Here is a 26,334-nt window from a genome sequence, read left to right on the forward strand (position 1 = left end):
CTGACATTCTGTGAGCAAAGTAATGTTGACAACACACCTTCCCATTCTCTCACTGCGCAGTACAAGTACAAGACGGGTTACCGCAAGCAGGTAGGTCACCACGTGGGATGCCGCGACATTCAGGACGACCCCAAGATGGTCTGGTCGATGCACGTGGCTAAGATTCAAAGCGACAGAGAGTACAAGAAGGACTTTGAGAAGAGCAAGACCAAGTACAACATACCAGTGGACATGCTGGACATCCAGTTGGCCAAGAAATGCCAGACTCTGGTCAGCGATATTGACTATAGGCACTACCTGCACCAGTGGACCTGTCTGCCCGACCAGAACGACGTGATCCAGGCGCGGAAGGCCTACAACTTGCAGAGCGATGTGAGTTACTCGGAAGAAATGCATGTTGGTTGCAAATGGTTGACGAAGCTGGTGACATATAATGCTAACACCAAATGCAGACAATTAATTGCAATTCTAATCCAAGCTACAAGTGCAGTACTGTATAGCCAACCTTTCCTGTACCCACCCGCCACTGGATATAGTTTATCTTGTGCAACGATACAACACGCCATTAATACTTTCACCAGGGAATGGGCTGCCATTGCAAATAGCCACCGACCACTTGTGGATATATAACAAGTTAACTTTATGATGACCTGTGTACATTTATTTGGAGATAATGTAGCACTCTGTCTTTGTGTGCATCATGTTACAGCAGCTTATAAACCTTGTAATTGCCAGTATACCTAATCAATATAGACCTGCTTCTGCTTACCCAACAGTACTCCACACACCTCTGTTTATCTAACAGTAAGTAGGAACCCAGTTGTTAGTTGATTGGTGGATCACATTGCCGGGGGTAATAACTCCTTCAAAAAAAAATTATTAAATCAGTCACCTCAATCCACGACTTTGTGGGACGTTGCTGTGCGCAATTGGCTGCCGCATTTCACCCACGAAATATACAGTCAATTCACTTTACACTCTATTCTGCAAAGCACTTTAAGACGTCTCGAAGACATGATAAGATGCTATATCAAATGCAAGAATTATTATTATTATAGATATGTTAGTGTCACTTCAGACAATGCTAAATCGGCATATTAAAGGCACAGATTAAAGGGAACGGGTTTGTCGTGGTGTGCTTGCAGAACTTGTACAAACTAGACCTGGAGTGGCTGAAGGGCATTGGCTGGATTCCGACTGAATCGCTGGACGTGGCAAAAGCCAAGAAAGCCGGAGAGATCCTGAGTGAGAGTAAATATCGGCAGCGCCCGGACATCTGGAAATTCACCAGCGTGCCCGATTCTATCGACCTGGTCCTGGCTAAGAGCAATGCTCTGGCAATGAACAAGGTAAGAGCATTTTACGCTGGTTGACCTGCTATTAAATCCATTGTTGTCGTTACACGTGTGCTAAAACCCCCTCCTACTCTCCCCCACCACACCCCAAACTTGGCAGCTTTCTGAAAGGCCGCAGTGATTGACATCAATCCCACATCCACGTTAAAATGTGTGTCAATGTTTGATCTGAATGCCAGGTTTATCAATGAATGAAGTCAATGAATTGTGTTGTCAAGATTCAATTGTTGAGTTGCTTACACCTCTCTACAACGCTTGCCAGGTCTTGTGTGTTCAGCACGTGTCTGGATCTGCCTATAATGGACGTGGGTGGGTGTGATATGCTTCCGGCCCTGACTGGCTCATTCCCTGCTAGTGGCATACATGTCCGCCTTGCGCAGGAAGTACCATCAGTGGTGATCTAATGACCCGGACGTGCTGACGGGTGGCCATTTCCTTTTCACATTGCCCAATTTTAAAGCAGGTCATGAGTTCATAAACCCCTCAAACCGCCAGGTTATTACGGGGTCAGACTGCAATTTGTTTTCTATATATTTACGTTACGTTTCATCCCTGATTTATACTGCACGCTCCACTAAGCATCCGGGCTGTTAAAAATACCCGAGTTCAGCATACCGCACGTGGGGTTCTTTAATATCTTTAATATGTTGGATAATTACTACATTTCTCTGCGATTGAATGCCATTGTGATTTATATATCTCATACCCTCCCTCCCCCTTCTCTTTTGGAACAGAAACTTTACACAGAGGCGTGGGAGAAGGACAAAACACAGATTCACGTCATGCCTGACACCCCTGAGATCATCCTGGCTAAAGCGAACACCATCAACATTAGTGATGTACGTGCTGTCAAGGAAGATGTACCCTGACAATCTGATGGGACTTGCCCTGTCAATCTCTGACCAGTGGCTACTTAATGAAATTAATTTTAATTTAACGTTTTGCCCAAAATATAGTCAATTCAATTTGCAGTTCATTCTGTGAAGCACTTTGAGACGTCTTGAAGACGTGATAAGGCACTGTGTCAAATGCAAGGATTATTATTTTTATTATGTTCGAGAACACAATTGAATTGGCTAGTGTGGTCCCGGTCAATATTTCCACCCCCCCGCCCAACCGCCCTAAAAAATATTTCATGGCTGTGGGACATTGGTGTCGCGTTTGTCTGTGGAGAGAGAAAAAAAATTGCAGTTACTGCATTTCACAGTGAATGCTGTGAAGCATTTCGATGTCCTCCTGATGTCAAAGGCTCCATATCAATTGCAAGGAATATTATATCTCCAGCGCTCACTTTGGGGTAGAAAGTCCACCTGGGTCTAGACGTTTTCGTTCCAGAATGTCCAAAATTCAGCAAATTCTTAAACAAGTCTTAACGATCAATCCTGTCTTCTGTAAATTCCTTCAAAGAACTGCAGAAAAAACAGCTTCAAAGTTAAGACCAAACTGAACAATTATAATCAGTGTGTTGTTAACGATAACGATTTTGCCCAAAAAATACACAAGTCAATCCGCTTTACAATATATTCTGCGAAGCGCTTTGAGACGTTTCAATGATATGATAAGGCACTATAGCAAATGCAAGGATTATTATTGTTATTATGTCACTAACGCTACGTACCTTATTCAATGTGTCTGACAGAAAATGTACAAACTGGGATACGAAGAGTTAAAGAAGAAAGGTTACGATCTCACGGTCGATGCCATTTCCATCAAACTCGCAAAAGCTTCCAGGGATATCGCCAGCGATGTACGTAAGAGCAGGTTTCACGTCGATTTTACCCCCGTTGCCTTTCTGTGAGCAAAGTAATGTTGACAACACACCTTCCCATTCTCTCACTGCGCAGTACAAGTACAAGACGGGTTACCGCAAGCAGGTAGGTCACCACGTGGGATGCCGCGACATTCAGGACGACCCCAAGATGGTCTGGTCGATGCACGTGGCCAAGATTCAGAGCGACAGGGAGTACAAGAAGGACTTTGAGAAGAGCAAGACCAAGTACAACATACCAGTGGACATGCTGGACATCCAGTTGGCCAAGAAATGCCAGACTCTGGTCAGCGACATTGACTACAGACACCACCTGCACCAGTGGACCTGTCTGCCCGACCAGAATGACGTGATCCAGGCGCGGAAGGCCTACAACTTGCAGAGCGACGTGAGTGTGTGTCCAGTCATTCAGTTCTCTCGTGTCACGCGGGAAAATTACATGCAGCAGGTTATGGGTTCAAGCCACATATCTGGGCATTGAGTTCATAGTCTAGGCCAGAGTGGCCCAGCTGGCAGCCCGTGGGCCGCATTCGGCCCACAGGCCAATTTCAGCCCCCCGTCTCTCCCCGACCTCTCATTTTCATCTGGCCGGCCTGCTCCCTCCATAACCCATAAATGCCATGTTATGTGTCTGGAAGTGAAACACAAAAATATTGCTTATGTGGCCCGTGGCCATTTCTCAAATAGGACATCCAGCGCTCAGCAGCCGAAATGTTGGACAGCCCTGGTCTAGGCTGATCGTCTGGGAGTCCGCCGTACGTTCGGAAGTTCAGTTTAACTATTTCTGGCAGAACGCTCGACTGCAACGCTGGGCAACTGTGCCATTGTCTAGTCGTCAAAGTGTGTCTAGAAATAATGAAATGCCAACACGTCTTGTTTTGGTTACAGAACTTGTACAAAATGGACCTGCAGTGGCTGAAGGGCATTGGCTGGGCTCCAGTCGGATCGGTGGATTTGGAAAAAGTCAAAAAAGCTGGAGATATCCTGAGCGAGAGTAAATATCGACAGCATCCGGACATCTGGAAATTCACCAGCGTGACCGACTCTTTGGATCTGGTCCTGGCTAAAGCTAACGCACAGAATATGAACAAGGTAGAACTCGTCTTCTGGTTAATGAGCAAACGTACTTTTAACGTAGCCTTGTGTAATTGTTTGTTTGGTTTTGTCGAGCAATTCAGGGACACTGCCCTGCGCGGAGTGGGGGAGGCTATATAAATGCGATTTGTTGTTGTTCAACTCCCTTCACTCCCTGGCACCTCCTTACCCTATTCTGACCTCCTCACTCACTCCCCAACCCGGCGCCTGCGCTCGACTGTCATCGTCCCTCGTGCCCTCCGCTCCACTAATGAAGATCGCGCATTCAGCCATTACGCCCCGAAACTCTCTCTCAATCCCGCTGCCTCGCCCCCTCTTTCCCCTTTTTCAAGTCACGCCTGAAAACCTCCCTTTTCGACCGTGCTTACGGTTACCTCCTGCCACGCCCCCACTCCCCACCCCCACCACCACCACACCCCACCCAGCTCAGAATCAGGCTCCACCGAGATGCCACCCTGCGTGGAGGGCGCTATATAAGTGCAAGTTGTTTTTGTTGTTGTTTGGCTTCAGTTACCAACACCCATCGTTTCTCTTTGCCCAGCGTGCGTACGTAAAAGCCTGGGAAGATGAGAAGGCTAATATTCACATCATGCCAGATACCCCGGAAATATTGTTAGCGAAACAGAACCAGATTGTGTGCAGTGAGGTAAGAATGGATAGCCATCCTCAAGATAATTCTGGTTCACTGTGGGATAGATGCTTTCTAAGTAAAACCTGCGTATAAGTCTGGCTGTGTTGGTAGCACCCTCACCTGTGAGGCAGAAGGTTGCGGACTCAACTGCTACATCGGGACTTGAAACCCACATAGTCTAAGCTGATGCTCCAATGCAGTGCTCAGAAGTGCCTTCCTTCACATGAGACGTTAAACCGAGGGTGTGTTTGCCTGTCCAGATGGCCATTAGTGATCCCATGGCACTATTCAAAAAGAAAAAGGAGGTTTCCCTTGTTGGTTTCCTGGCCAACAATCCTGCAGATAAAATTGGTCACTCACTCCACAGCTGTTTGCAGGACATTGCTCAGTGCAAATTGGCTGCGGCATTCACCCACAAAATACATGTAGTCACTCCACTTTACACTATATCCTATGAGGCACTTTGAGACATTCCCCGAACGTGATAAGGCGCTATAGCAAATGGATGGATTCATATTATTATTATAAATTAAAGGAAATCTTCTTCGGAAGAATAAGGAAAAGATTTGTGAGCTTTAGAGGAGGGGAGGATAAATCTAAGAGGTGCTGAAATAATGGAACCGCATGGGAACATCTCTGAGATGACCGGAACGTGGAAGGACTTAATTGATGCGTTGAAGGAGACACTGAGAAAATGTTTACTTTTGTTGTTTCAGAAACAGTATAGACTTGGATTGGAGGAATCAAAGAAAAAGGGCTATCACTTACGAAGTGACGCCATAGCAATCAAAGCTGCAAAAGCTTCTAGAGATATCGCCAGTGACGTAAGTTCTTTTTGCGTTTTCCAGTGGAGATTCTTATACTAAAAGAGGCCTTTACGTGTGCCACTCGCCACTCTCCCTCATTTTCATACAGTAATATATTGGTAATATCTAATAAAGAATAATGTATTGGTCACTCAAACCACGACGGTTTCTGGGGACGCTGCTGTGCGCAATTGGCTGACACGTTTTCGCCCACAAAATATACAGTCAATTCACTTGCAGTACATTCTGTGAAGCGCTTTGAGACATCTCGAAGAAGTTATATGGGGCTATATCAAATGCAAGGATTATTATTAGTAGTAGAAGGAAAGACGATTGACCAACAATTGCTTGATATGCTTTGTAACACAACCGATCTCCCACAGAAAAGAGCCTTTTTTTTTACAAGTCAATTCTTTCCTCAACATTCACTGTCAACTTGGGGTTACCAGTACAGCTTATTCACTAGAATTGTTCTTCACCACAAACTTATGGTCTGCAATCAATGTAAAAACGATCCCACATTTGTCTCTAAACAGTACAAGTACAAGACGGGTTACCGGAAACAGGTAGGTCACCATGTGGGATGCCGTGACATTCAGGACGACCCCAAGATGGTCTGGTCGATGCACGTGGCGAAGATTCAGAGCGACAGGGAGTACAAGAAGGACTTTGAGAAGAGCAAGACCAAGTACAACATACCAGTGGACATGCTGGACATCCTTTTGGCCAAGAAATGCCAGACTCTGGTCAGCGACATTGACTACAGACACTACCTGCACCAGTGGACATGTCTGCCCGACCAGAACGACGTGATCCAGGCGCGGAAGGCCTACAACTTGCAGAGCGACGTGAGTACATCATCTTCACAAAGACAATTTAGTTTAGAGACCCCACAATTTAGGATCACGCAGAATTGTGAAAAAGGTTTGGCCGCTGATTGTAAGGTCTGCGGAAAGCTGGCTTCCCAATTCAAAACCAATTCAAGAATTTTTCCTATTTCTGTGCACTCGTAGCTCTTAAGGAAAAGTATGGTCTTGTTGGCTCACTCGAGGGGAATTTATGTTTGTAGGTCAGAATTAATGTAGGTATGTTTCGCCCACAAAATATACAGTCAATTCATTTCACAGTATATTCTGTGAAGCGCTCTGAGACGCCTCGAAGACCTGATAAGGTGGTAAATCAAATGCAAGGATTATTATTATACGTCACACCTGTTATTATTCCGTGGTTCGGTTGTGTGGGCTGGGTATAGGGACAGAAATATTATTCTGTAACATGGGTGTCAAACGTACATCAGGGAGTCGCGTAGCGCAATGATTAGCGTGCTTGACTCAGCCTCAACCATGTGATCAGGCGCTATGTCAAATACAAGGGTTCTAAAGATTATTATTATTATTATAAACAGTCGCAAATCGAGCAGCTCTCAGAAAATGTTTCCTTGTGCCCCGACAGCTCCAGTACAAGTGCGACCTCCAGTGGCTGAAAGGCATCGGCTGGGTCCCGCATGGATCTCTGGAGGTTGAGAAGGTCAAAAAGGCTGGAGAGATCCTCAGTGAGAATAAATACCGCCAGCACCCTGCCAACTTCAAGTTCTCCAGCTTGATGGATTCAATACCCATGACATTGGCAAAGGCTAACTCACATATACTCAACCAGGTAAGTTGACCGTTAATGCTTGCAATTCTTTCCATCTATACGGGATGTAGAGTCCTGTAGCGTATTGGCTAGAGCACTCGCTCCGCAAGCGAGAGGACCCGAGTTCGATTCCAGGGTAGGGTGAAACGTTAGGCAAGTTTTCTTACTCGAAACGCCTCTGTTTACTTAGCAGTAAGTACGAACCCGGTTGTTAATAGATTGGCGGATCGCGTTTCCAGGCTAATAATCCCTTCAAAAAAAAATAATAATAGTAAGATGATAATAATTTGGACACTGAATCCATGACTGTTTGTGGGACATTGCTGTGCGCAATTGGCTGCCGCATTTCGCCCACAAAATACAGTCAATTCACTACACAGTATATTCTGTGACGCGCTTTGAGATTTCTAGAAGATGTGATAAGGCGCTAGATCAAATCAAATGCAAATATTATTAATATTATCATCAAATGCATGGACAATATCAAACACAAGGACTATTATTATTAATTTTATAGGTAATAATCATTAGAAAGTGAGCCAACTGAATATTTTGATCGCTATCTAATACGCAAAGATAGTCTTCGGACGACTTCAATAAAGAGCTGTGTACGATTATTTTTTCCAGCAACTCTACACTGAAGCATGGGAAAAGGACAAGCTTAATATTCACATCATGCCAGACACGCCAGCAATCCTACTCGCAAACCAAAACAAAATCAATTTCAGCGAGGTTTGTATGCCACAGTTTGATTTCAAAGGTGTTATAGCACGGACACGGGCCATTCGGCCCAACCAGCCATTGCCTGTGTTTATACCCCACATGAGCTTCCACCCCTCTATTCCATTCTCCCTCGTTTATGCCAGTGAGTCTCACAAATTAATACGTTGATGCTTTTTGCTTCAAACAGTTTACGGTAGGTAGTAAGTTCTACATTCTCGTCAGCCTCTGTGTAAAGACATTCCTTCTAACCTCCATTTCGCCCACATCCGTTTTGCTCCCATAATAAAATAATAATAATTTGGACACTCAATCCATGACTGTTTGTGGGACACTACTGTGAGACACCTGGGTTCAATTCCAGACTGGGTGAAACCTTGGGCAAGTTTCCTTACTCCACACGCCTAATAATAATCCCTCCAAAAAATAAAACAATAATAAATTGGTCATTTTCAATCCACGACTGTTTGTGGGACGCTGCTGTGCGCAATTGGCTGCTGCGTTTCGCCCACAAATATACGGTCAATTCACTTTACAGCATATTCTGTGAAGCACTTTGAGACATCTAGAAGACGTGAAAAGCACGATATCAAATGCAAGGATTATTCTTATTATTATAATACACAGTCAAGCCACTTCACAATATATTCTGTGAAGCCCTTTGAGATGTCTCAATGATGTGATAAAGAGCTGTATCAAATGCAAGGATTATTATTATTTAGATTTGCTACTGGCTAGCTTATATCCATGCCCCCTTTGTTTGGACTCAGTGGAAACAACCTACCTCATTGAATAATCATAATTTAAAACATCTCTATTCGGGACCCCATTCAAACATCTACTCTCCTCAGTAAAAGCAACCACATCTCGCACGTTTCAAGCTCAGCACTCTGAAGCCTGCTTTGTCCTACACAGAAACAATACCGACTTGCGATGGAAGAGTCAAAGAAGAAGGGATATGATCTGAGAGCGGACGCTATCTCCATCAAGGCTGCCAAAAAATCCAATGACATCGCCAGTGACGTAAGTCGCCCTTTACACACTGACTTGGCACTCACTCAGCAACCGTTTACCTGCAAGTCAGCGCTAACAAATATTGCATGTTCTTACAGTACAAGTACAAGACGGGTTACCGCAAGCAGGTAGGTCACCACGTGGGATGCCGTGACATTCAGGATGACCCCAAGATGGTCTGGTCGATGCACGTGGCCAAGATTCAGAGCGACAGGGAGTACAAGAAGGACTTTGAGAAGAGCAAGACCAAGTACAACATACCAGTGGACATGCTGGACATCCAGTTGGCCAAGAAATGCCAGACTCTGGTCAGCGACATTGACTACAGACACCACCTGCACCAGTGGACCTGTCTGCCCGACCAGAACGACGTAATCCAGGCGCGGAAGGCCTACGACTTGCAGAGCGATGTGAGTTCTTTGGAAACAACTTTATTTTACCCGTAACCGGCTGGTGAAGCTGTGAAATGAAATAAAACGTATACGTCCCTAAAATAAATACAATTTTATTGGAACTGAGTTACGATATCAAAAAGAAATGCCATTGCCTTACAGAACTTGTACAAACTAGATATGCAGTGGATGAAGGGTGTCGGCTGGAGTATTGCAGGATCGCTGGATGTGGAAAAAGCCAGGAAAGCTGGAGAGATCCTGAGTGAGAAAAAATATCGTCAGCCCGCTGATAGCTGGAAATTCACCAGCGATCCCGATTCTATCGAACTGGTCCTGGCTAAGGCTAACGCACAGATTATGAACAAGGTAGAACTGCTCTTCTGTTTAATGAGGGTACATAACCGTACATTGAACGTAACCTTGTGTGAGTTTGTTTGGCCTTTGATACCAACGCCAATCTTTTCTCTTTGCCCAGCGTGCGTACATAGAAGCCTGGGAAGCTGAGAAGACTCAGATTCACGTCATGCCAGACACCCCGGAAATATTGTTAGCGAAACAGAACCAAATTACGTGCAGCGAGGTAAGAATCGGATAGCTGTCCTCAAGATGATTCTGGTTCACTGCGGAAGAGATGCTGTCTCGGTAGAAATCATCTTCTGTATCCGAACAGGCTCCCAAGGGAGACGATGGAAGCGGAAACTGTTGATTCTGTCAAAAGAAAATTAGATAGATTTTTTTTAGGAGAATCATATCTGGGGATACAGTATATACTTTGGGAAATGGCATGTGGATGAGTGTGACTGCCAGGATGGCGGAAGGCGAACTGGATGGACATTGGTCTACTTTTGCCGAGCAGATTCTTATGCTCTTATACAAAAACAGAAGTCGCTGGGAACACTCAGCAGGTCAGGCAGCATCTATGGAGAAAGGAAAGCGAGTCAACGTTTCGGGTTCACGACCCTTCGTCAGAACGGAGGATCTGAAAAGTTGACTCATTTTCCTTTCTCCATAGATGCTGCCTAACCTCCCAGCAACTTCTGCTTTTGTTTCAGATTTCCAGCATCTGCAGTATTTTGCATTTTTTTTTCCTTCTGTTCCTATGTCCTTCAGAGAAAATTGGTTAGTTGCTTAATAAAAAGAGAGTATTAAATGGAAATAAAAAAGAGAATATTAAAGGGATAGGGCAATTAGACTAGGTGGCTTATGTTCAATAAATACACCAAAACAGGTGTGACGGTTTGATTTCTTGCTGTGAATCTGAAGATATGAATCCATGAGATCAGAGAGGGTACTGAAACAGCAGATGACAGACTAAATAAGATTAAATTTCGCCCACAAAATACGCAGTTAATTCATTTACAGTATATTCGGTGATGAGTTTTGAGACGTCTCAACGACCTGAATAAGGCGCTATATCAAATGCAGGGTTTATGATTATTAATCAATGAGAATGAAAGGTCGAGCAGAAGGATGTCACAAATCAACCGGTGAGGAGGGGAACGTCTGAAAAATGTGAATGAAAGTCAGAGACTAAAAATAAAGGGAAGACTTTTTTTTAAAAAAGGCTCTCCAGCCTAATAAAAAAAATTTAGGGCGTGTTGTGGTGTTGAACTTGGCAGTGTTGCCCCTTTTCACTCCCCAGGTTCAAATCCCACCTAAACACCTTCCTTTTTGATCGTCCTTACGTTCACCTCCCTCCTCCTCCTTCCCCCCCCGGCTTAGCGTCAGACTCCACCACTGTCAAGCGCTCCAGGACACTAACCTGCGTGAAGGGCGCTATATAAATGCAAGTTATTGTTGTTGCTGAGAACCTTTACTTTGTTGTTTCAGAAACAGTATAGGCTTGGCTTGGAGGAATCAAAGAAGAAGGGCTACCACTTACGAAGTGACGCCATAGCGATCAAGGCTGCAAAAGCTTCCAGAGATATCGCCAGTGACGTAAGTTCTCCTGGTTTGTGTTTTCCAGTCGTGAAACCTGTACTAAGTGAGGCCTTCACTTGAGCCCTCTCTTCCACTCTCCCTCATTCTCATACAGCAACGCCAATTGATCGAGAATTGCTTGATATGCTTTTGAAGCTGAATGATATTTCCCATAGGAACAGGAGTAGGCCATTCTATTAGATCATGACTGATCTGTACCTCAACTCCAATTACCCGCCGTTGCCTCGTATCCCTCGATACTCTGACCTAACAAAAATCTCTTCACCTCAGTCTTAAAAATGTGGATGGATCTACAGCTTCTTAGGGGAGAGAATTCAGATTTCCATTACCCTTTGTGTGAAAAAAATGCTGCCTGATTTCACTCCTAAATGGCCTAGCTCTAATTTTAAGATGATGCACAGTTTTTTCTGAATTCGCCCACCGGAGTAAGGGATGCTTTTACAAATCAATTCTTTTTTCAACGCTCACTAGTAACCTGGTCTTACCAGTGCAGCTTATTAACTAGAATTGTTCTTCACCACAAAATTATGGTCTGTGATCAATGTGAAAAACGATCCCACATTTGCCTCTAAACAGTACAAGTACAAGACGGCTTACCGCAAGCAGTTAGGTCACCACGTGGGATGCCGTGACATTCAGGACGACCCCAAGATGGTCTGGTCGATGCACGTGGCCAAGATTCAGAGCGACAGGGAGTACAAGAAGAACTTTGAGAAGAGCAAGACCAAGTACAACATACCAGTGGACATGCTGGACATACTGTTGGCCAAGAAATGCCAGACTCTGGTCAGCGATATTGACTACAGACACTACCTGCACCAGTGGACCTGTCTGCCCGACCAGAACGACGTGATCCAGGCACGAAAGGCCTACAACTTGCAGAGCGACGTGAGTATAGCCTGAAAGTCTTAAGACCATCCATAAGTTCTTAGCGTTCTATCGGCAAATTGTGATGAAAAGCTTCTTGTAATGGGAGAGTTAGGTTACAGGGGATATTCATTTAGTTGACCGTTGTTTCGTTGGTTGACTCAAACATTCATTGATGTAGAATAGGTGGGAATCAACTCGTAAAAGTTATGCTTAAAATTGCTTCATTGCATGATGTATTAAATCGGGCACCAGCTGTCACTGTAACTGTTGTTCTTCAGTCTGAGGACTCAGTCAAGTACAAGTAAAATCCTTTCAAATGAGACGCTTTTATCTTTGATTACAGTTGTGGGGGGTGATGGGGGTGGGGGGTACTACTAGAGGAATGGAGCTGGTGGGTGGGGAGATCTGTTGTTCTGTAACACACTAAATAACGACTGTCAAACTTTAAGATTTTGTACAAAGCGGATTTGGATTGGATTCGAGGAGTTGGATGGAGTCCTGTTGAATCCCTGGATGTTCTGAAGGCTAAGAAGGCTGGAGAGATCATCAGTGAGAAGTGTTATCGTCAACCTCCTGACAAGCTTAAGTTCACAAGCATCACTGACTCTCCTGAGCTTGTGTTAGCCAAGAATAATGCCCAGCAGCTCAGCAAAGTGAGTAGTTTTCCAGCTGATTCAGATGAACAGAGCTTTCATATTCACTGAGCTATGGGGCAGGAGAGGGGAAATGGGGCTTATTGAATAGCTATTTCAAAGAGCTGGCACAGGCACAATGGGCCGAATGGCCTCCTTCTGTGCTTTAAGGTTCTATGAAAGCTACTTGTGTCATGATTTTCAACGATAGCTAATCGAATTTGCCCTTGTTTTACTTTCAGTACTTGTACACAGAGGCCTGGAATAATGACAAAACCAGCATTCATGTAATGCCAGACACTCCAGAAATCCTACTGGCCAAAGCCAACTCAGCCATCATCAGCCAGGTAACAATCCTTGCAACACAAAACAAAAGGTTGAGATTTTAATCGGAAATTGCACCGATTCTCCCTAACGTCACTCCTCCGTTTCCCTCTTTAGAATCTTTACCGCAAGGCCTGGGAGGAATACAAACGCAAGGGATATGACTTGCGAGTGGATGCTATTCCAATCAGGGCTGCACGAGCTTCCAGAGATATCGCCAGCATGGTAAGGATTAGTTCATAAACCTGTTCGCAGAATCCCGCCCTATTGTTCATTCAACCAAATTGGAGAGAGACTCAGTGTTTGTGTCGTCAATCCACAGTATAAATACAAAGCTGAATACGAAAAAACGAGGGGGCACCACGTGGGATGCCGCGACATTCAGGACGACCCCAAGATGGTCTGGTCGATGCACGTGGCCAAGATTCAGAGCGACAGGGAGTACAAGAAGGACTTTGAGAAGAGCAAGACCAAGTACAACATACCAGTGGACATGCTGGACATCCAGTTGGCCAAGAAATGCCAGACTCTGGTCAGCGACATTGACTACAGACACTACCTGCACCAGTGGACCTGTCTGCCCGACCAGAACGACGTGATCCAGGCGCGGAAGGCCTACAACTTGCAGAGCGACGTGAGTATCTTTTATCTCATTGAGAACCGTTTTATTCAATAATTTGATCACTCAATCCACGACTGTTTGTGGAGACGCTGCTGTGCGTAATTGGCTGCCGTGTTTTGCCCACAAAATACGCAGTCGATTCACCGAACAGTATATTCTGTGAAGCGCTTTGAGACGTCTCGAAGATGTGATAAGGCGCTATATCAAATGTAAGGATTATTATTATTCCGCAAAAATTTTGTCTTAGAACAATGAACTCTGGTCAATGATTGTTTTGTCTACATAAATACATTTAAATTTTTGCCCCAAAAAGGCCGAGCTTCTTTCAGTTCACCATCCACCATCCGGGCAGTCACATCCGCATGTAAAACTATATAACTGTAATCCGAGATATTATTTCCTAACAGAAATCTATCTAATTTGCTTTTGAAAAAATAACATTTTCTGCTTCCACCGTCTGCTTCGTGTTTCCACGGGATTAATTTAACGCGCGGGTAATTACGGTCCAGTGTGTGACATTTACCTGTCTTGTTTGTCAGTGGTTGTACAAGTCTGACCTGGAATGGATCCGCGGTTGTGGATGGCTGCCTCACGAATCCATTGACGTCAAAAAAGTGAAGAAAGCCCAGGAGATCATCAGTGAGCATCATTACCGTCAGCCTGTCGATCAGTTGAAATTCACCAGCATCATTGATCCTCCCAGCATCGTCCTGGCTAAAACCAACGCAGAACAACAGAGCGAAGTAAGCCATTTCCATGCATTGCCTTTCACTCTCATAGAAACAGGAGTAGGCTATTCAGCCCCTCGAGCCTGTTCCGCCATTTTATGGAATCATGGTTGATCTGTACCTCAGGTCTAGTTACCCGCTGTTGGCCCATATCCGATAGTACCCTGACCTAACAAATATTTGTCTATCCCTGTCTTGAAAATGTGAATGAATCCAGCATGCTCTGCCTTTTGGAGGAGAGAGTTTCAGATTTCCACCACCCTCTGGGTGAAAAACTGCCTCCTAGTTTCACTCCTAAATGGTCTAGCTCTAATTTTAAGATTATGCCCCTCGTTCTGGAATCCCTGACCAGAAGAAATAGTTCCTCTCGAATCTTTTCTTCAAAAAATACAACAACCCCTGCGTTCGACCCCCAAATACAATAGTATTTACTAAAACCAATATCTTCTCTGGTGCCCATTCCATGAATATAATCACCCGCATTCTTGCCCGTCTTCACTGGCTCCCCATCCCTCAGAAAATCGAGTACAAAACCTTCGTTCTCAACTTCAAAGCTCTCCATGGTCCTCCATGGTCTTGCTTCCCCCCCAACCTCTCTGACCTGCTAACCCCATAGCAACCTTTCCTCTCCCTCTGCTTGATGAACACTGGCCTGCTTTAGATTCCCTGCCCTTCCGACCCCACCATTAGTAGTCTGGCCCCCACACTCTGGAACTCAATCCCGCAATTCCATCCTCTTGCCTCCATCAAGTCCCGGCTAAGGAACTTCCTCTTCGACCACCCTAAGGCACTATATCTAATGCAACGATTATTATTATTATTAACTGTACCCATTATTTTTTCCATGGCTGCAGCGTTTGTACCACAGTGCTTGGGAGAAGGACAAGACCAATATTCACCTTCCAAAGGATACCCCGGCGATGTTGCTGTCCAAGCAGAATTCGGCCAACATCAGCTTGGTAAGAAACATACAACAACAGTGACGACTTCCATTTATATAGTGCTAGGGAGATCCAGAGGTTAGAAGCAGAGAATCCACAAGCTTGGCCACCAACGGTAACATGGATAAGGGGTGCAGAATTAACCGAGAGGACTGGTTGAGCAGCAGACAGGGGTAAGAGGTCAGCGAGATTGAGGAAGTGAAGGGATTTATAAGTGAGAGGGAAGACCTTGAAATCATCTTCTTGGAGCCATTGGAGCTTAGCAAAGGCAGGGGATGAATGTGGAGTGTTTGGTGAGGGTGCAGGTGGCAGAGTTTTGGAGAAGTGGGACTTTATGGATGGTGAAGCTTGGGAGAACAGCGAGGAGTGTATTTGAAAAGTCCAGGCACCAACCGCAACAACTTGCATTTATGTAGTGCCCCTCATGCAGGGGAGCAACACAGAGCGGCTTGACAGTGGCGGAGCCCAATGCTGAGTGAGCCGGTGGGAGGGGGAGGTGACCGTAAGAACGGTTGAAGAGGAAGCTCTTCAGGCATGACCTGAAGATGAGGAAGGAGGGGACAAGGTGGAGAGACAGAAGGAGAGAATTCCAGAGTTTCAGGGTGTAGTGGCTGAAAGCATGACCACCAATGGTAGTACGGAGGGCACAAGGGACAAGCAGGAGACAGGAGACAGTCGAGCTGAGGCAATTGTTAGTGAGTAAGCAGGCCGGAGAGGTAGGGAGGTGCCAAGGCATAAAGGGATTTGGAAACGAGTGTGAGGAGGAGGTAGGTAAGGCATGGATATCCATCCATTGTGGTTGAGAAAGAAGATCCTGTAATATCAGAATATCCTTAATAGTCAGATGTCCTTCTTTGCAGAAAAATTGCAATATTCCAACACGAAGAAGGAAACTTGTCATTTCCCTCAAGGTTGTTTACAGACTTTTAAGCCGTTGCGAATCTAGGTGTTTTACTGTTCCATGTGACATTCTGTGTTCCTTCTTTGGTGCAGAAATTATACAGGCTCGGTTGGGAAGAAGCATTGAAGAAAGGGTACAACTTAACACCTGATGCCATATCTATCAAAGCCGCCAGAGCTTCAAGAGATATTGCTAGTGATGTAAGTCTTGTGCTTGCCCTTCCTGCCCTCCGCCTCTCCTGATTCCAACTACCAGCGCGGGTCCAAATCCTTAACTGTTTAGCATTTTGGGACATCCGCCCGACGTGAAAGGCCCTGTGTGAATGTAATTTGTTATTAACCAATGCGACGGAGGATAAAGCTAAAACCCATCAACACTAACGTGCCTAATCCTTTCTGGGATTAAGTAAGCAAGGCACATCCTTTTGTGGAGAAAGCGCACATTACGTGGAGTCCTGTAGCTCAGTGGTTAGAGCACTTGCCTCACAAGCCAGAGACCTGGGTTCGATTCCCGGCAGGGCGAAACCCTGGACAAGTTTCCCTACTCCACCCGGCTGATAATAATCCATCAAGAAAAAATACAAAAACAATAATAAATTGGTCACTTCAATCCAAGACTGTTTGTGGGGATACTGATGTGTACAATTGGCTGCTGTGTTTTGCCCACAACTGTAGTCAATACACTTTACAGGATATTATGTGAAGCACTTTGAGACATCTAGAAGATGTGAAAAGTACTATATCAAATGCAAAGATTATTATTACTATTTATTCCTTTCCAATTAAAGGGGAATTTCCGTACACATGTGGACCTCTCACTAGTTTGGTTCCAATACCTTCAAATATTGGTGATGATGGGTTTTCTAATGTGTCAGGAACCCGGTAAACCAAAACAATGTTAACATTCATTGTAATAGCTTCAACATTTCCTCTTGTTAACCAGAGAAGTTTGGTACAATTTATGTTGCACCTAAAAACAAAAACCACTTTTTTTTTTCTTCCAACCAGTACAAGTACAAGACGGGTTACCGCAAGCAGTTAGGTCACCACGTGGGATGTCGTGACATTCAGGACGACCCCAAGATGGTCTGGTCGATGCACGTGGCCAAGATTCAGAGCGACAGGGAGTACAAGAAGAACTTTGAGAAGAGCAAGACCAAGTACAACATACCAGTGGACATGCTGGACATCCTTTTGGCCAAGAAATGCCAGACTCTGGTCAGCGACATTGACTACAGACACTATCTGCACCAGTGGACCTGTCTGCCCGACCAGAACGACGTGATCCAGGCGCGGAAGGCCTACAACTTGCAGAGCGACGTGAGTTATTTGTATCTCATTGGGAACTATTTCATTCATTTATCATTTGTAGTTTTAGGTGACCCCATCATTGTCAGTTGAGCATTCAGCCTCTCTGCCCCCACCCTCTGGAACTCCATCCCACAGTCCCTTCACCTCGCCATCTCCCTTACCTCCTTCAAGGCCTGTCTCAAGACCTTCTTTTCAACCATGCCTTCAGTCACCCTCTTTCCCCCACTCTCTACCCTTCACCCCCCCCGATTCCATTCCCAAGTTGGGTCCAGATCCTTTACTGTCCAGTGCCTTGAGACATCCTCCCGACATGAAAGGCGCTTTACAAATGTAATCATGTTGTTTAAAACAATGAACTCTGGTTAATTATTAATTGATTATCGATTGGCAGAATGCTTTCTGGGAGTAATAATCCCTATCTCCCCCACCAAAAATAATATTAATTTGGTCACTTATTCCATGACTGTTTGTGGGACCCTGCTGTGCGTAGTTGGCTCCGTGTTTTCGCCCACAAAATACACAGTTAATCTACTTTACAATATATTCCATGAAGTGCTTTGAGATGTCTGAACAACCTAAGGCACTATATCAAATGCAAGCATTATTATTATTGTTCCGATACATAAATACAGTTGAATTTTTGTCCCCAAATGGATCCTAAAAGATACTAATATCGTGTTTCCACGGGATTAATTTAAGGCGAGGGTAATTACGGTCCAGTGTGTGACGTTTACCTGTCTTGTTTGTCAGTGGTTGTACAAGTCTGACCTGGAATGGATCCGCGGTTGTGGATGGCTGCCTCACGAATCCATTGACGTCAAAAAAGTCAAGAAAGCCCAGGAGATCATCAGTGAGCATCATTACCGTCAGCCTGTCGATCAGTTGAAATTCACCAGCATCATTGATCCCCCCAGCATCGTCCTGGCTAAAACCAACGCAGAACAACAGAGCAACGTAAGGCATTTACAAACCCCTCTGCTCCTTTTGTGCACTTCCTTCCCTCTAAACTCCATACCCCCATTGCACCAGTCCTTGCTACCCTATCACCGAACGGATCGACTTCAAGATCCTCACACTTGTCTTCAAATCCCTCACGCCCTGGTACCTCCCTACCTCTCCGACATGCTTACTCCACAACCCACTAACCGTTGCCTCCGCTCGACTGGCTCCAGCCTCCTGCTTGTCCCTCGTGTCCTCCGTTCCATTATTGGCCATGTTTTCAGCCAAAACACTGCAAAACTCTGGAAAACTCTCCTTCAATCCTTCTGTCTTGCCTCCCCCTCCCCCTGGCTTGACATCGTGCTGTTAACTGTTAAGCGCTCTGGGACACTCCCTGCATGAGAGGCACTATCTAAATGAAAGTTGCTGTTGCTGTGGAATTGTTTTATTCTGGTAAAGAACCATAAGCACTTGTATTCTTTTGTCTTTGTGAAATACTGCAGATGAAATACAAGGAAGCATGGGAGAAAGACAAGACTCAGATTCACATCCTTCCTGATACTCCTGAAATCCTGTTGGCGAAAGCCAATAGTGCCAACATCAGTGAGGTGGGTGTAAAATAATCGCCTGCACAAAGTGGTCTGACATGTGCGGCTTTCTGATGAATTGAGTCTCATTCCACTGAAATGCAATATAAATTCTGGCAAGTTGTGTGGTTTTAGCTCAGTCGACTCCAGCCGTTACCCCAACGCATACACTGGGGTCCCCAAGACTTAGTCCTTGCCAACCTGCACCTAATACTTTCTGGAATTAGATAGGAGGATGCATTCCAATGCATTTCACATGCATTTCTCTCATGTATCATTCACCCCATTCCTGATAAGCCGTCTAAAGAACTTGTTATCAGGGGTACTGTAGCGCAGTGGTTAACGCACTCGCCTCGCAAGTGAGAGGGCCCGGGTTCCATTCCTGGGCAGGGCAAAACCTTAAGCAAGTTTCCTTATTGCACACACCACTCTTTACCAAGCAATAAGTGGGAACCGGGTTGTTAGTCGATTGGTGAACCGCTTTCCACAGGGGTAACAACTCTTCCAAAAAAAACATGGGTCACTTAATTCACAACTTGTGTGGGACACTGCTCAATGACGTGATAAGGCGCTATATCAAATGCAGGGATTAGTATTATTATTAGGAGAAATGGACATCGATAAGCTTAAAGAACCCATATTCTGTCCACTCTTTGTAAGATAAATTACCGCAGAGCTTGGTACATAACATCTGACACGACATGCGACAATAACATTCGTTGTACAACTTGTTCTCTTACAGAAACTTTACAAGCAGGGCTGGGAGAATGTGAAGCACGGCATTGACATGCGTGCTGATTCTATCCTGATTCGAGGCGCGAAAGCTTCCAGAGACATTGCAAGTGACGTAAGTACAAAACCTCGGGTTAAATAGGGCGGCTGTCTCAATATAAGATCCCACAGCACGATTGGCGGGAGGCTCGTCCTATGTTTAAAACTGCAGCTAGGTAGCAAAAACAGTAGAGCGGGTTATTTTTTAGAAGGGGAGAGATTGGAATGTGTTAGCGTCCAGAGGGACTTGGGTGTCCTTGTACACCAATCACAGAAAGTTAGTCTACAGGTGCAGCAAAGCAATTAGGAAGGCGAACGGTATGTTAGGGTTCATTATGAAAGGATTAGAGTATAAGAGTAGGGAAGTCTTGCTGCAACTATATAGGGCCCTGGTGAGACCACACCTGGAATACCGTGTGCAGTTATTTAAAGAAGGACGTACTTGGAGGGAGTGCAGCGTAGATTTAGTAGGTTAATACCAGGGATGAAGGGGATGAGTTACGAGGATAGGCTGACCAATTTGGGCCTATATTCTCTAGAATATAGAAGAATTAGAGGGGATCTTATAGAAACGTATAAGATCATCAAAGGGCATGATAGAGTAGATAGTGGGAGATTGTTTCCCCTGGTTGGAGAAACTAAAACCAGGGATCACAACCTTAAAATCAGAGGTCAGCCCTTTCGCACTGAGTTGAGGAAGAACTTCTTCACTCAAAAGGTAGTGAATGTATGGAACTCGCTACCCCAAAGGGCTGTTGACGCTCAGTCCTTGAACGTATTCAAGACTGAGATAGATAGATTTCTTATTGCAAAAGGGATTAAGGGATATGGGGATAAGGCAGCGTCAGGTTATTAGCCGGAGTTAGATTAGAAGATTGAATGACGGGGCAGGCTCGCAGGGCTGAATGGTCTACTCCTGCTCCTACATGTTATGTTATTCTTTCCTAATGGACAAAAAGAGTTTAAATTCTCAAAAGGTGAAGGTTAAATTGGCTTCAGCGTTTGCCAACAAGTCCAAAGTGGCTACCCTTTACAGTAATTACTGGTGAAGTGCTGCGAGCTATTCTAGACCCTGTACAATGTTTATAATAGAGTTAGAAGCACCGAAACATGGAAAATTACACTATAGAAAGAGGCCATTCAGGCTATCGAGTCCTCACCGGCTATTAGAGGAAGGAGATCAATTCAATCCCATCATTTTACATGCTTGTTGGGATTTTTTTTAAAAAAAGAGTCATGGGATAGGGTTAAGTCTAATAATTTAGCCCTCAATCATTAAATTTACCTCAGGAAAGATATATTGGCTCTGGAGGGGGTGCAGCGCAGTTTCATCTTAAAATTAGAGCCAGGCCATTTATGAGTGAAATTAGGAAAAATGTTTTTCATGCAAAGGGTAGTGGAAATCTGGAACTCTCTCCCCCAAAAAGCTGTGCATGCTGGATCTATTAAAAAATATACTGATGTGGGTAGATATTTGTTAGGTCAGGTTTTCAAGGAATACGGAACCAAGGCGGGTAATTGGAGTTGAGGTTCAGATCAGCCATGATCCAATAGAATGACGGAACAAGCTCGAGGGGCTGAATGGCCTACTCCTATTCCGATCCTTAACCACCTCAAGGTCTGAACTTCCTCTAGAGATTATAATAGTCAGTGAAGGGAACAAAGTCAAAATATTTGTAAACAATTTACACATAAGCAAATAGGCTGGTTTAAAATATCAAGCTCTTCAATGAAAATGAGCGACTGGCTTGTGTTTATGACGGTTACGAAAGAGAATGTATAAATGTCTACTGTGGGTTCAAGAAAGAAATGCCATTGATGCGTTTGTGTATTGATACAACCCACAGTATAAGTACAAGACGGCTTACCGCAAGCAGTTAGGTCACCACGTGGGATGCCGTGACATTCAGGACGACCCCAAGATGGTCTGGTCGATGCACGTGGCCAAGATTCAGAGCGACAGGGAGTACAAGAAGGACTTTGAGAAGAGCAAGACCAAGTACCACATACCAGCGGACATGCTGGACATCCTTTTGGCCAAGAAATGCCAGTCCCAGGTCAGCGAAATTGACTACAGACACTACCTGCACCAGTGGACCTGTCTGCCCGACCAGAATGACGTGATCCAAGCACGGAAGGCCTATGACTTGCAGAGCGATGTAAGTTATTTTATGTTACTGTTTCGTTGCCAGAGAAAAAANTTGTAGTCTCGCTCTACGAGAGGCCATCTGCGTGAGGAACGCTATATAAATGCAAATGGTTGTTGTCCTAAAACAATGAACTCTGGTCAATTATCGTTTTGTTTACAGAAATACATTTGAGTTTCTTTTTTGATTTTATTGAAAGATGCCTCACTTATTTTGTCATTTCGCCCACAAAATATACAGTCAATTGACTTTGCAGTATATTCTGTGAAGCGCCTTGAGACGTCTCGAAGACGTAATAAGACACAATTATCAAATGCAAGGATTATTATTATTTTCTTAATAATTTGGTTTAGGGTATATTGTAACGGTTACGGTATGTAACGGGCGAGAGGTTAGATTTGCAGATTTAGGTAACATCAAGGAAATGCAATGGTGCTTTATTTCCGAACTTCCATCTTCTTCAGTTTTACCTCAAACAAGAATGTTTTGGATTGGGCAGAGGTCGTCAGCATGATTAAAATACATATCTTTTGTAAGACAATATCTTTTAAATATCATGTTTGTTGCTCATGACTCAACAATTTACAAGAGCAACAAGAAGTTGCATTTGTAAAGTGCCTTTCACGTTGCGAGGACGTACCAAGGCGTTGGACAGTCAAAGATTTGGGGAGTGGGATCAGGAGAGGTGGAGGAAAGGTAGAGTGACTAAAGGAACGGTTGAAGAGGACCAAAGAAATAGGCCTTGAAGGAGCCAAGGGAGGGGGAGAGCTGAAGAGACTGTGGGACAGATTTCCAAACTTACATTTCTTGTTGAGTGTCATGTAATGATGAGATAAGCTTGAGCTCTTCAGTCTCAAAGAGAGGGAACCCCGTTGAGATGTATGCAATTTCAAATGTAATTGAAGAATTAAACCTAGAAGAATATTTTCAGATATGCCGAGGCTACAGAACAAGAAAGACACAGGTTTGAGGTTTCAAAGCTCACTGTTAAACACTTTAAAACGTCTTCCCGATGAAAGGCGCTTTTATAAATGTCATATAAATTGTAATGCATCTGAAAGTGGAAAGAGGGAGTTATATCTGATTTGTTCTTGCAGAATCTTTATAAAGCGGATCTGGAGTGGCTGCGTGGAATTGGATGGAGTCCAACTGACTCAATAGACGTCAAGAAAGTCAAGCATGCTCAGGACATTCTGAGCGAGGTAGGTATAGGATCCTCTCTCTCTTCTCCATTTAATCAAGAGTCCTGGAATACATCACTGTGGCCAGGGGATCATCCCACTCAGCTCCTATTACCCTGCAAGCCAAAGCCCTAATGGATAGGGTGGTCCGACCTGGACAAGCAGTGAGAAAGCTTGCCCGACAGCAATATTAATGGCAAATGATGTGGTTTTAGCTGGTCTCCAACAGTTACCCCCAACTCACACTCTGGGGTCCCTAAGCCTTGGCTCTTGGTAACCTGCGCCTAATACTTTCCGGAATTAGGTAAGCAGGATGTGTCCCTCCAGGGAGAGAGTGCGCATTCCATTCCAACAATCTATCTCTGGGATTTCCATGTGTATGTCGGATGCATGGAATTCTCAGCTTGGTTTGGATAGTCTTAAGCAAGTGGTGGATTTCCGCGTGTGTCGGACACCCGGTTGACTACACCTCAAAAACTCCTGGCTCGAGCACTTCCCGTACAGTGAGTCTTCGATCAACGCCTCCATACAGATAGCTATAAGACGAATGATGCAGTGTACCTTGTGTTCACTCAGTGTCGCACCCTCTCTTTTGTCTGCAGAGGAGCTACCGCACGAGAGCGGACGTGCACCCGTTTACGTCGGTGACAGACCGGGTTGACTTTGTCACGGCAAAACTGAGCGGTGACATCCTGAATGACGTGAGTACGGATCTCTGGCTTCCGTGCGGACCTCTGTTTCTTTTTGATGAAGCAGATGATTCCTCACCGACTCGCTCCTTTTCGCTTTCAGGTCAAGTACCGGGAAGCGTGGCACAACGAAAAGGGAAATTTCACACTGATTGATTCACCCAATCTGGCTATGGCACGGGAAGCTGCTAAGAACATGAATAACGTGAGTAGACGATCAGAGGTGACAAAAATATCAGTTGCACTTTCCTCTTGTCCGCACGTTAAGCACTCTGAGGCATCCGGGGTGAAGGGCGCTATATAAATGGTAGTGGTTGTTGTTGTTTCCCGCGCTGTTGGACCCATTTGCTTGATACTTGGGACAGTTAAAGTATCGGATTTAGTCTCTGAGATACTGGTGTCAATCTTGACGAGATGGAATTTCTCCCACAATGTTCTCTTCAGAAGCTGATTGGCAAGCGTAGAGTTACATAGAGTGATACGGAGTGGAAACAGGCCATTGAGGCTGATGTTTAAACTCCAAACGAGCCTCTAACTCTATTCCCTTCTCCTCTATCCCTTTACTCCTTCATCCTGATGTATGCATCAAGATTTTGTCTTGAATACATTGTTGCCACAAAATATACAGTTGATTCACTTTACAATTTATTCCGTGAAGCGCTTCAATGATGTGATAAGGCGCTATATTAAATGCAAAACGATCATTATTGTTTTTATTAGGTTGAACTGTTTGTCTTCCCTCCTTGTAGAAACTGTACAAAGAAGCTTGGGAGAAAAACAAGACCAACATCAACGTACAGAGTGATGCAGTGGCCATCCGTCACGCCAAGTTAAGTCAAGGCATACAGAGTGAGGTGAGGCTTGTTCAGAACATTGTCATCATCATAACTACTGCTACACAGGTCTGGAGTCAGTAAGAGGCCAAACTAACCCCAATGTCAGTCTGGCTCAGTTGCTGCTGAGGCTGTGAGTTTTAACCTCCATAAGCTTGGGACTTGTGTCCTCGCAGTCTAGGCAGTGTTGTCAGAACCTTGGGATGAAACATTAAAACCCGAGATCCCGTCTGTCTGTTTGGGATGACTTTAAGGATCCCGTGGCGCGACATGAAAAGACTGATAATCCTCTCCAGAGAGGAAATTGGTCATTCACTTCAAGGCTGTTTGTGGGACATTTGCTATCAACAAATTGATCTTTGAAAGAACAGTCCGTTCGATCCTGTTTTATCTGCCTATTCCCCATATCTTTGTACATTACTCCTTATATTGATTTTTGGAGTCCTTCCACATATTGATTAGAGAGTTTGGCTCACAAGCAACAGGACGTGGGTTCGATTCCCGGGCAGGGTGAAACGTTAGGCAAGTTTCCTCGTTTTTGGTTAACATTAATTATTACTGCTACAAATAGCTCATTCGCTGTTTCGATATTCTCGCGAGGGCACATCTCATGAAATCCCACTGACTATCCCATCCCATTTGCCTTTCACCAGCTGAAATATAAAGCTGCTTTTATCAAGCAAAGAGGTCACCACGTGGGATGCCGTGACATTCAGGACGACCCCAAGATGGTCTGGTCGATGCACGTGGCCAAGATTCAGAGCGACAGGGAGTACAAGAAGAACTTTGAGAAGAGCAAGACCAAGTACAACATACCAGCGGACATGCTGGAAATCCTGTTAGCCAAGAAATGCCAGTCCCAGGTCAGCGAAGTTGACTACAGACACTACCTGCACCAGTGGACCTGTCTGCCCGACCAGAACGACGTGATCCAGGCACGGAAGGCCTACGACTTGCAGAGCGACGTGAGTTATTTTATCCCTTCCCCAGTCGCTTCATTGATAGCGTAATCAGGCTGCCTTCTTTATTCTCATACTGTGATTTGGATTGAAGAATAAGTCGGAGGCTATGTGTTGATGATCAGTAGAAAGGCCTCCACAAGTGAGCTAACTCTGAGACAGACTCACGTCTGGTTTGATGCTCGCCTCATGACCAGTGACTCCTCTTATCTGACTGGTTGCCTTAACGTAATCCCATTTGCAACACATGTAGGGATATTTCATCTGATAAAATGGCTCAGCCGACAGGCCTCTTGCCTCTGGGACAATACAATACAAAATTACATGTCAGGAGGATGAGGGTTGGAGGGTGGCCAAAGGCACGGTCGAAGAGGGGGAATCTTGAGATGTGCCTTGGAGGATGCAAGGGAGGGAGCAAGGCAAAGGGAAGGTAGAATAGAGTTCCAACGTTATAGGTAGAAGGGAATGTGGGATGAGAAGGTTGTGGGTATACAAGCACTGTGTCGGGCTGTGAGTCCATGGTTCAAGCTAGCACAGCCTGAG

General features: G+C 44.8%; 1 protein-coding gene across 25 annotated transcripts in view; it reads left to right on the forward strand.

Annotated features, from left to right (window-relative positions):
• neb (nebulin) overlaps nucleotides 1-26,334 on the forward strand; it is a 131,180-nt gene that overhangs the window by 49,896 nt on the left and 54,950 nt on the right. For 21 of the 25 annotated variants that reach the window (XM_007896321.2, XM_007896305.2, XM_007896301.2 and 18 more), the window contains 34 exons: nucleotides 61-372; nucleotides 1,146-1,349; nucleotides 2,090-2,194; nucleotides 2,995-3,102; nucleotides 3,200-3,511; nucleotides 4,012-4,215; nucleotides 4,760-4,864; nucleotides 5,566-5,673; nucleotides 6,192-6,503; nucleotides 7,108-7,311; nucleotides 7,918-8,022; nucleotides 8,926-9,033; nucleotides 9,123-9,434; nucleotides 9,579-9,782; nucleotides 9,892-9,996; nucleotides 11,247-11,354; nucleotides 11,934-12,245; nucleotides 12,677-12,880; nucleotides 13,102-13,206; nucleotides 13,301-13,408; nucleotides 13,506-13,817; nucleotides 14,345-14,548; nucleotides 15,388-15,492; nucleotides 16,468-16,575; nucleotides 17,383-17,694; nucleotides 18,436-18,639; nucleotides 19,128-19,232; nucleotides 19,954-20,058; nucleotides 21,830-22,141; nucleotides 23,227-23,331; nucleotides 23,913-24,011; nucleotides 24,103-24,204; nucleotides 24,749-24,853; nucleotides 25,486-25,797. In XM_007896321.2, the coding sequence (XP_007894512.2) occupies nucleotides 61-372; nucleotides 1,146-1,349; nucleotides 2,090-2,194; nucleotides 2,995-3,102; nucleotides 3,200-3,511; nucleotides 4,012-4,215; nucleotides 4,760-4,864; nucleotides 5,566-5,673; nucleotides 6,192-6,503; nucleotides 7,108-7,311; nucleotides 7,918-8,022; nucleotides 8,926-9,033; nucleotides 9,123-9,434; nucleotides 9,579-9,782; nucleotides 9,892-9,996; nucleotides 11,247-11,354; nucleotides 11,934-12,245; nucleotides 12,677-12,880; nucleotides 13,102-13,206; nucleotides 13,301-13,408; nucleotides 13,506-13,817; nucleotides 14,345-14,548; nucleotides 15,388-15,492; nucleotides 16,468-16,575; nucleotides 17,383-17,694; nucleotides 18,436-18,639; nucleotides 19,128-19,232; nucleotides 19,954-20,058; nucleotides 21,830-22,141; nucleotides 23,227-23,331; nucleotides 23,913-24,011; nucleotides 24,103-24,204; nucleotides 24,749-24,853; nucleotides 25,486-25,797 (6,135 nt within the window). The remainder of the gene's footprint in view (nucleotides 1-60; nucleotides 373-1,145; nucleotides 1,350-2,089; nucleotides 2,195-2,994; nucleotides 3,103-3,199; nucleotides 3,512-4,011; nucleotides 4,216-4,759; nucleotides 4,865-5,565; nucleotides 5,674-6,191; nucleotides 6,504-7,107; nucleotides 7,312-7,917; nucleotides 8,023-8,925; nucleotides 9,034-9,122; nucleotides 9,435-9,578; nucleotides 9,783-9,891; nucleotides 9,997-11,246; nucleotides 11,355-11,933; nucleotides 12,246-12,676; nucleotides 12,881-13,101; nucleotides 13,207-13,300; nucleotides 13,409-13,505; nucleotides 13,818-14,344; nucleotides 14,549-15,387; nucleotides 15,493-16,467; nucleotides 16,576-17,382; nucleotides 17,695-18,435; nucleotides 18,640-19,127; nucleotides 19,233-19,953; nucleotides 20,059-21,829; nucleotides 22,142-23,226; nucleotides 23,332-23,912; nucleotides 24,012-24,102; nucleotides 24,205-24,748; nucleotides 24,854-25,485; nucleotides 25,798-26,334) is intronic. The other 4 variants (XM_007896317.2, XM_007896318.2, XM_007896316.2 and 1 more) reach the window with 4 other exon arrangements.

This window comes from Callorhinchus milii, unplaced genomic scaffold (assembly GCF_018977255.1).
Source record: "Callorhinchus milii isolate IMCB2004 unplaced genomic scaffold, IMCB_Cmil_1.0 Scaffold6, whole genome shotgun sequence".
NCBI classification, from domain to species: domain Eukaryota; kingdom Metazoa; phylum Chordata; class Chondrichthyes; order Chimaeriformes; family Callorhinchidae; genus Callorhinchus; species Callorhinchus milii.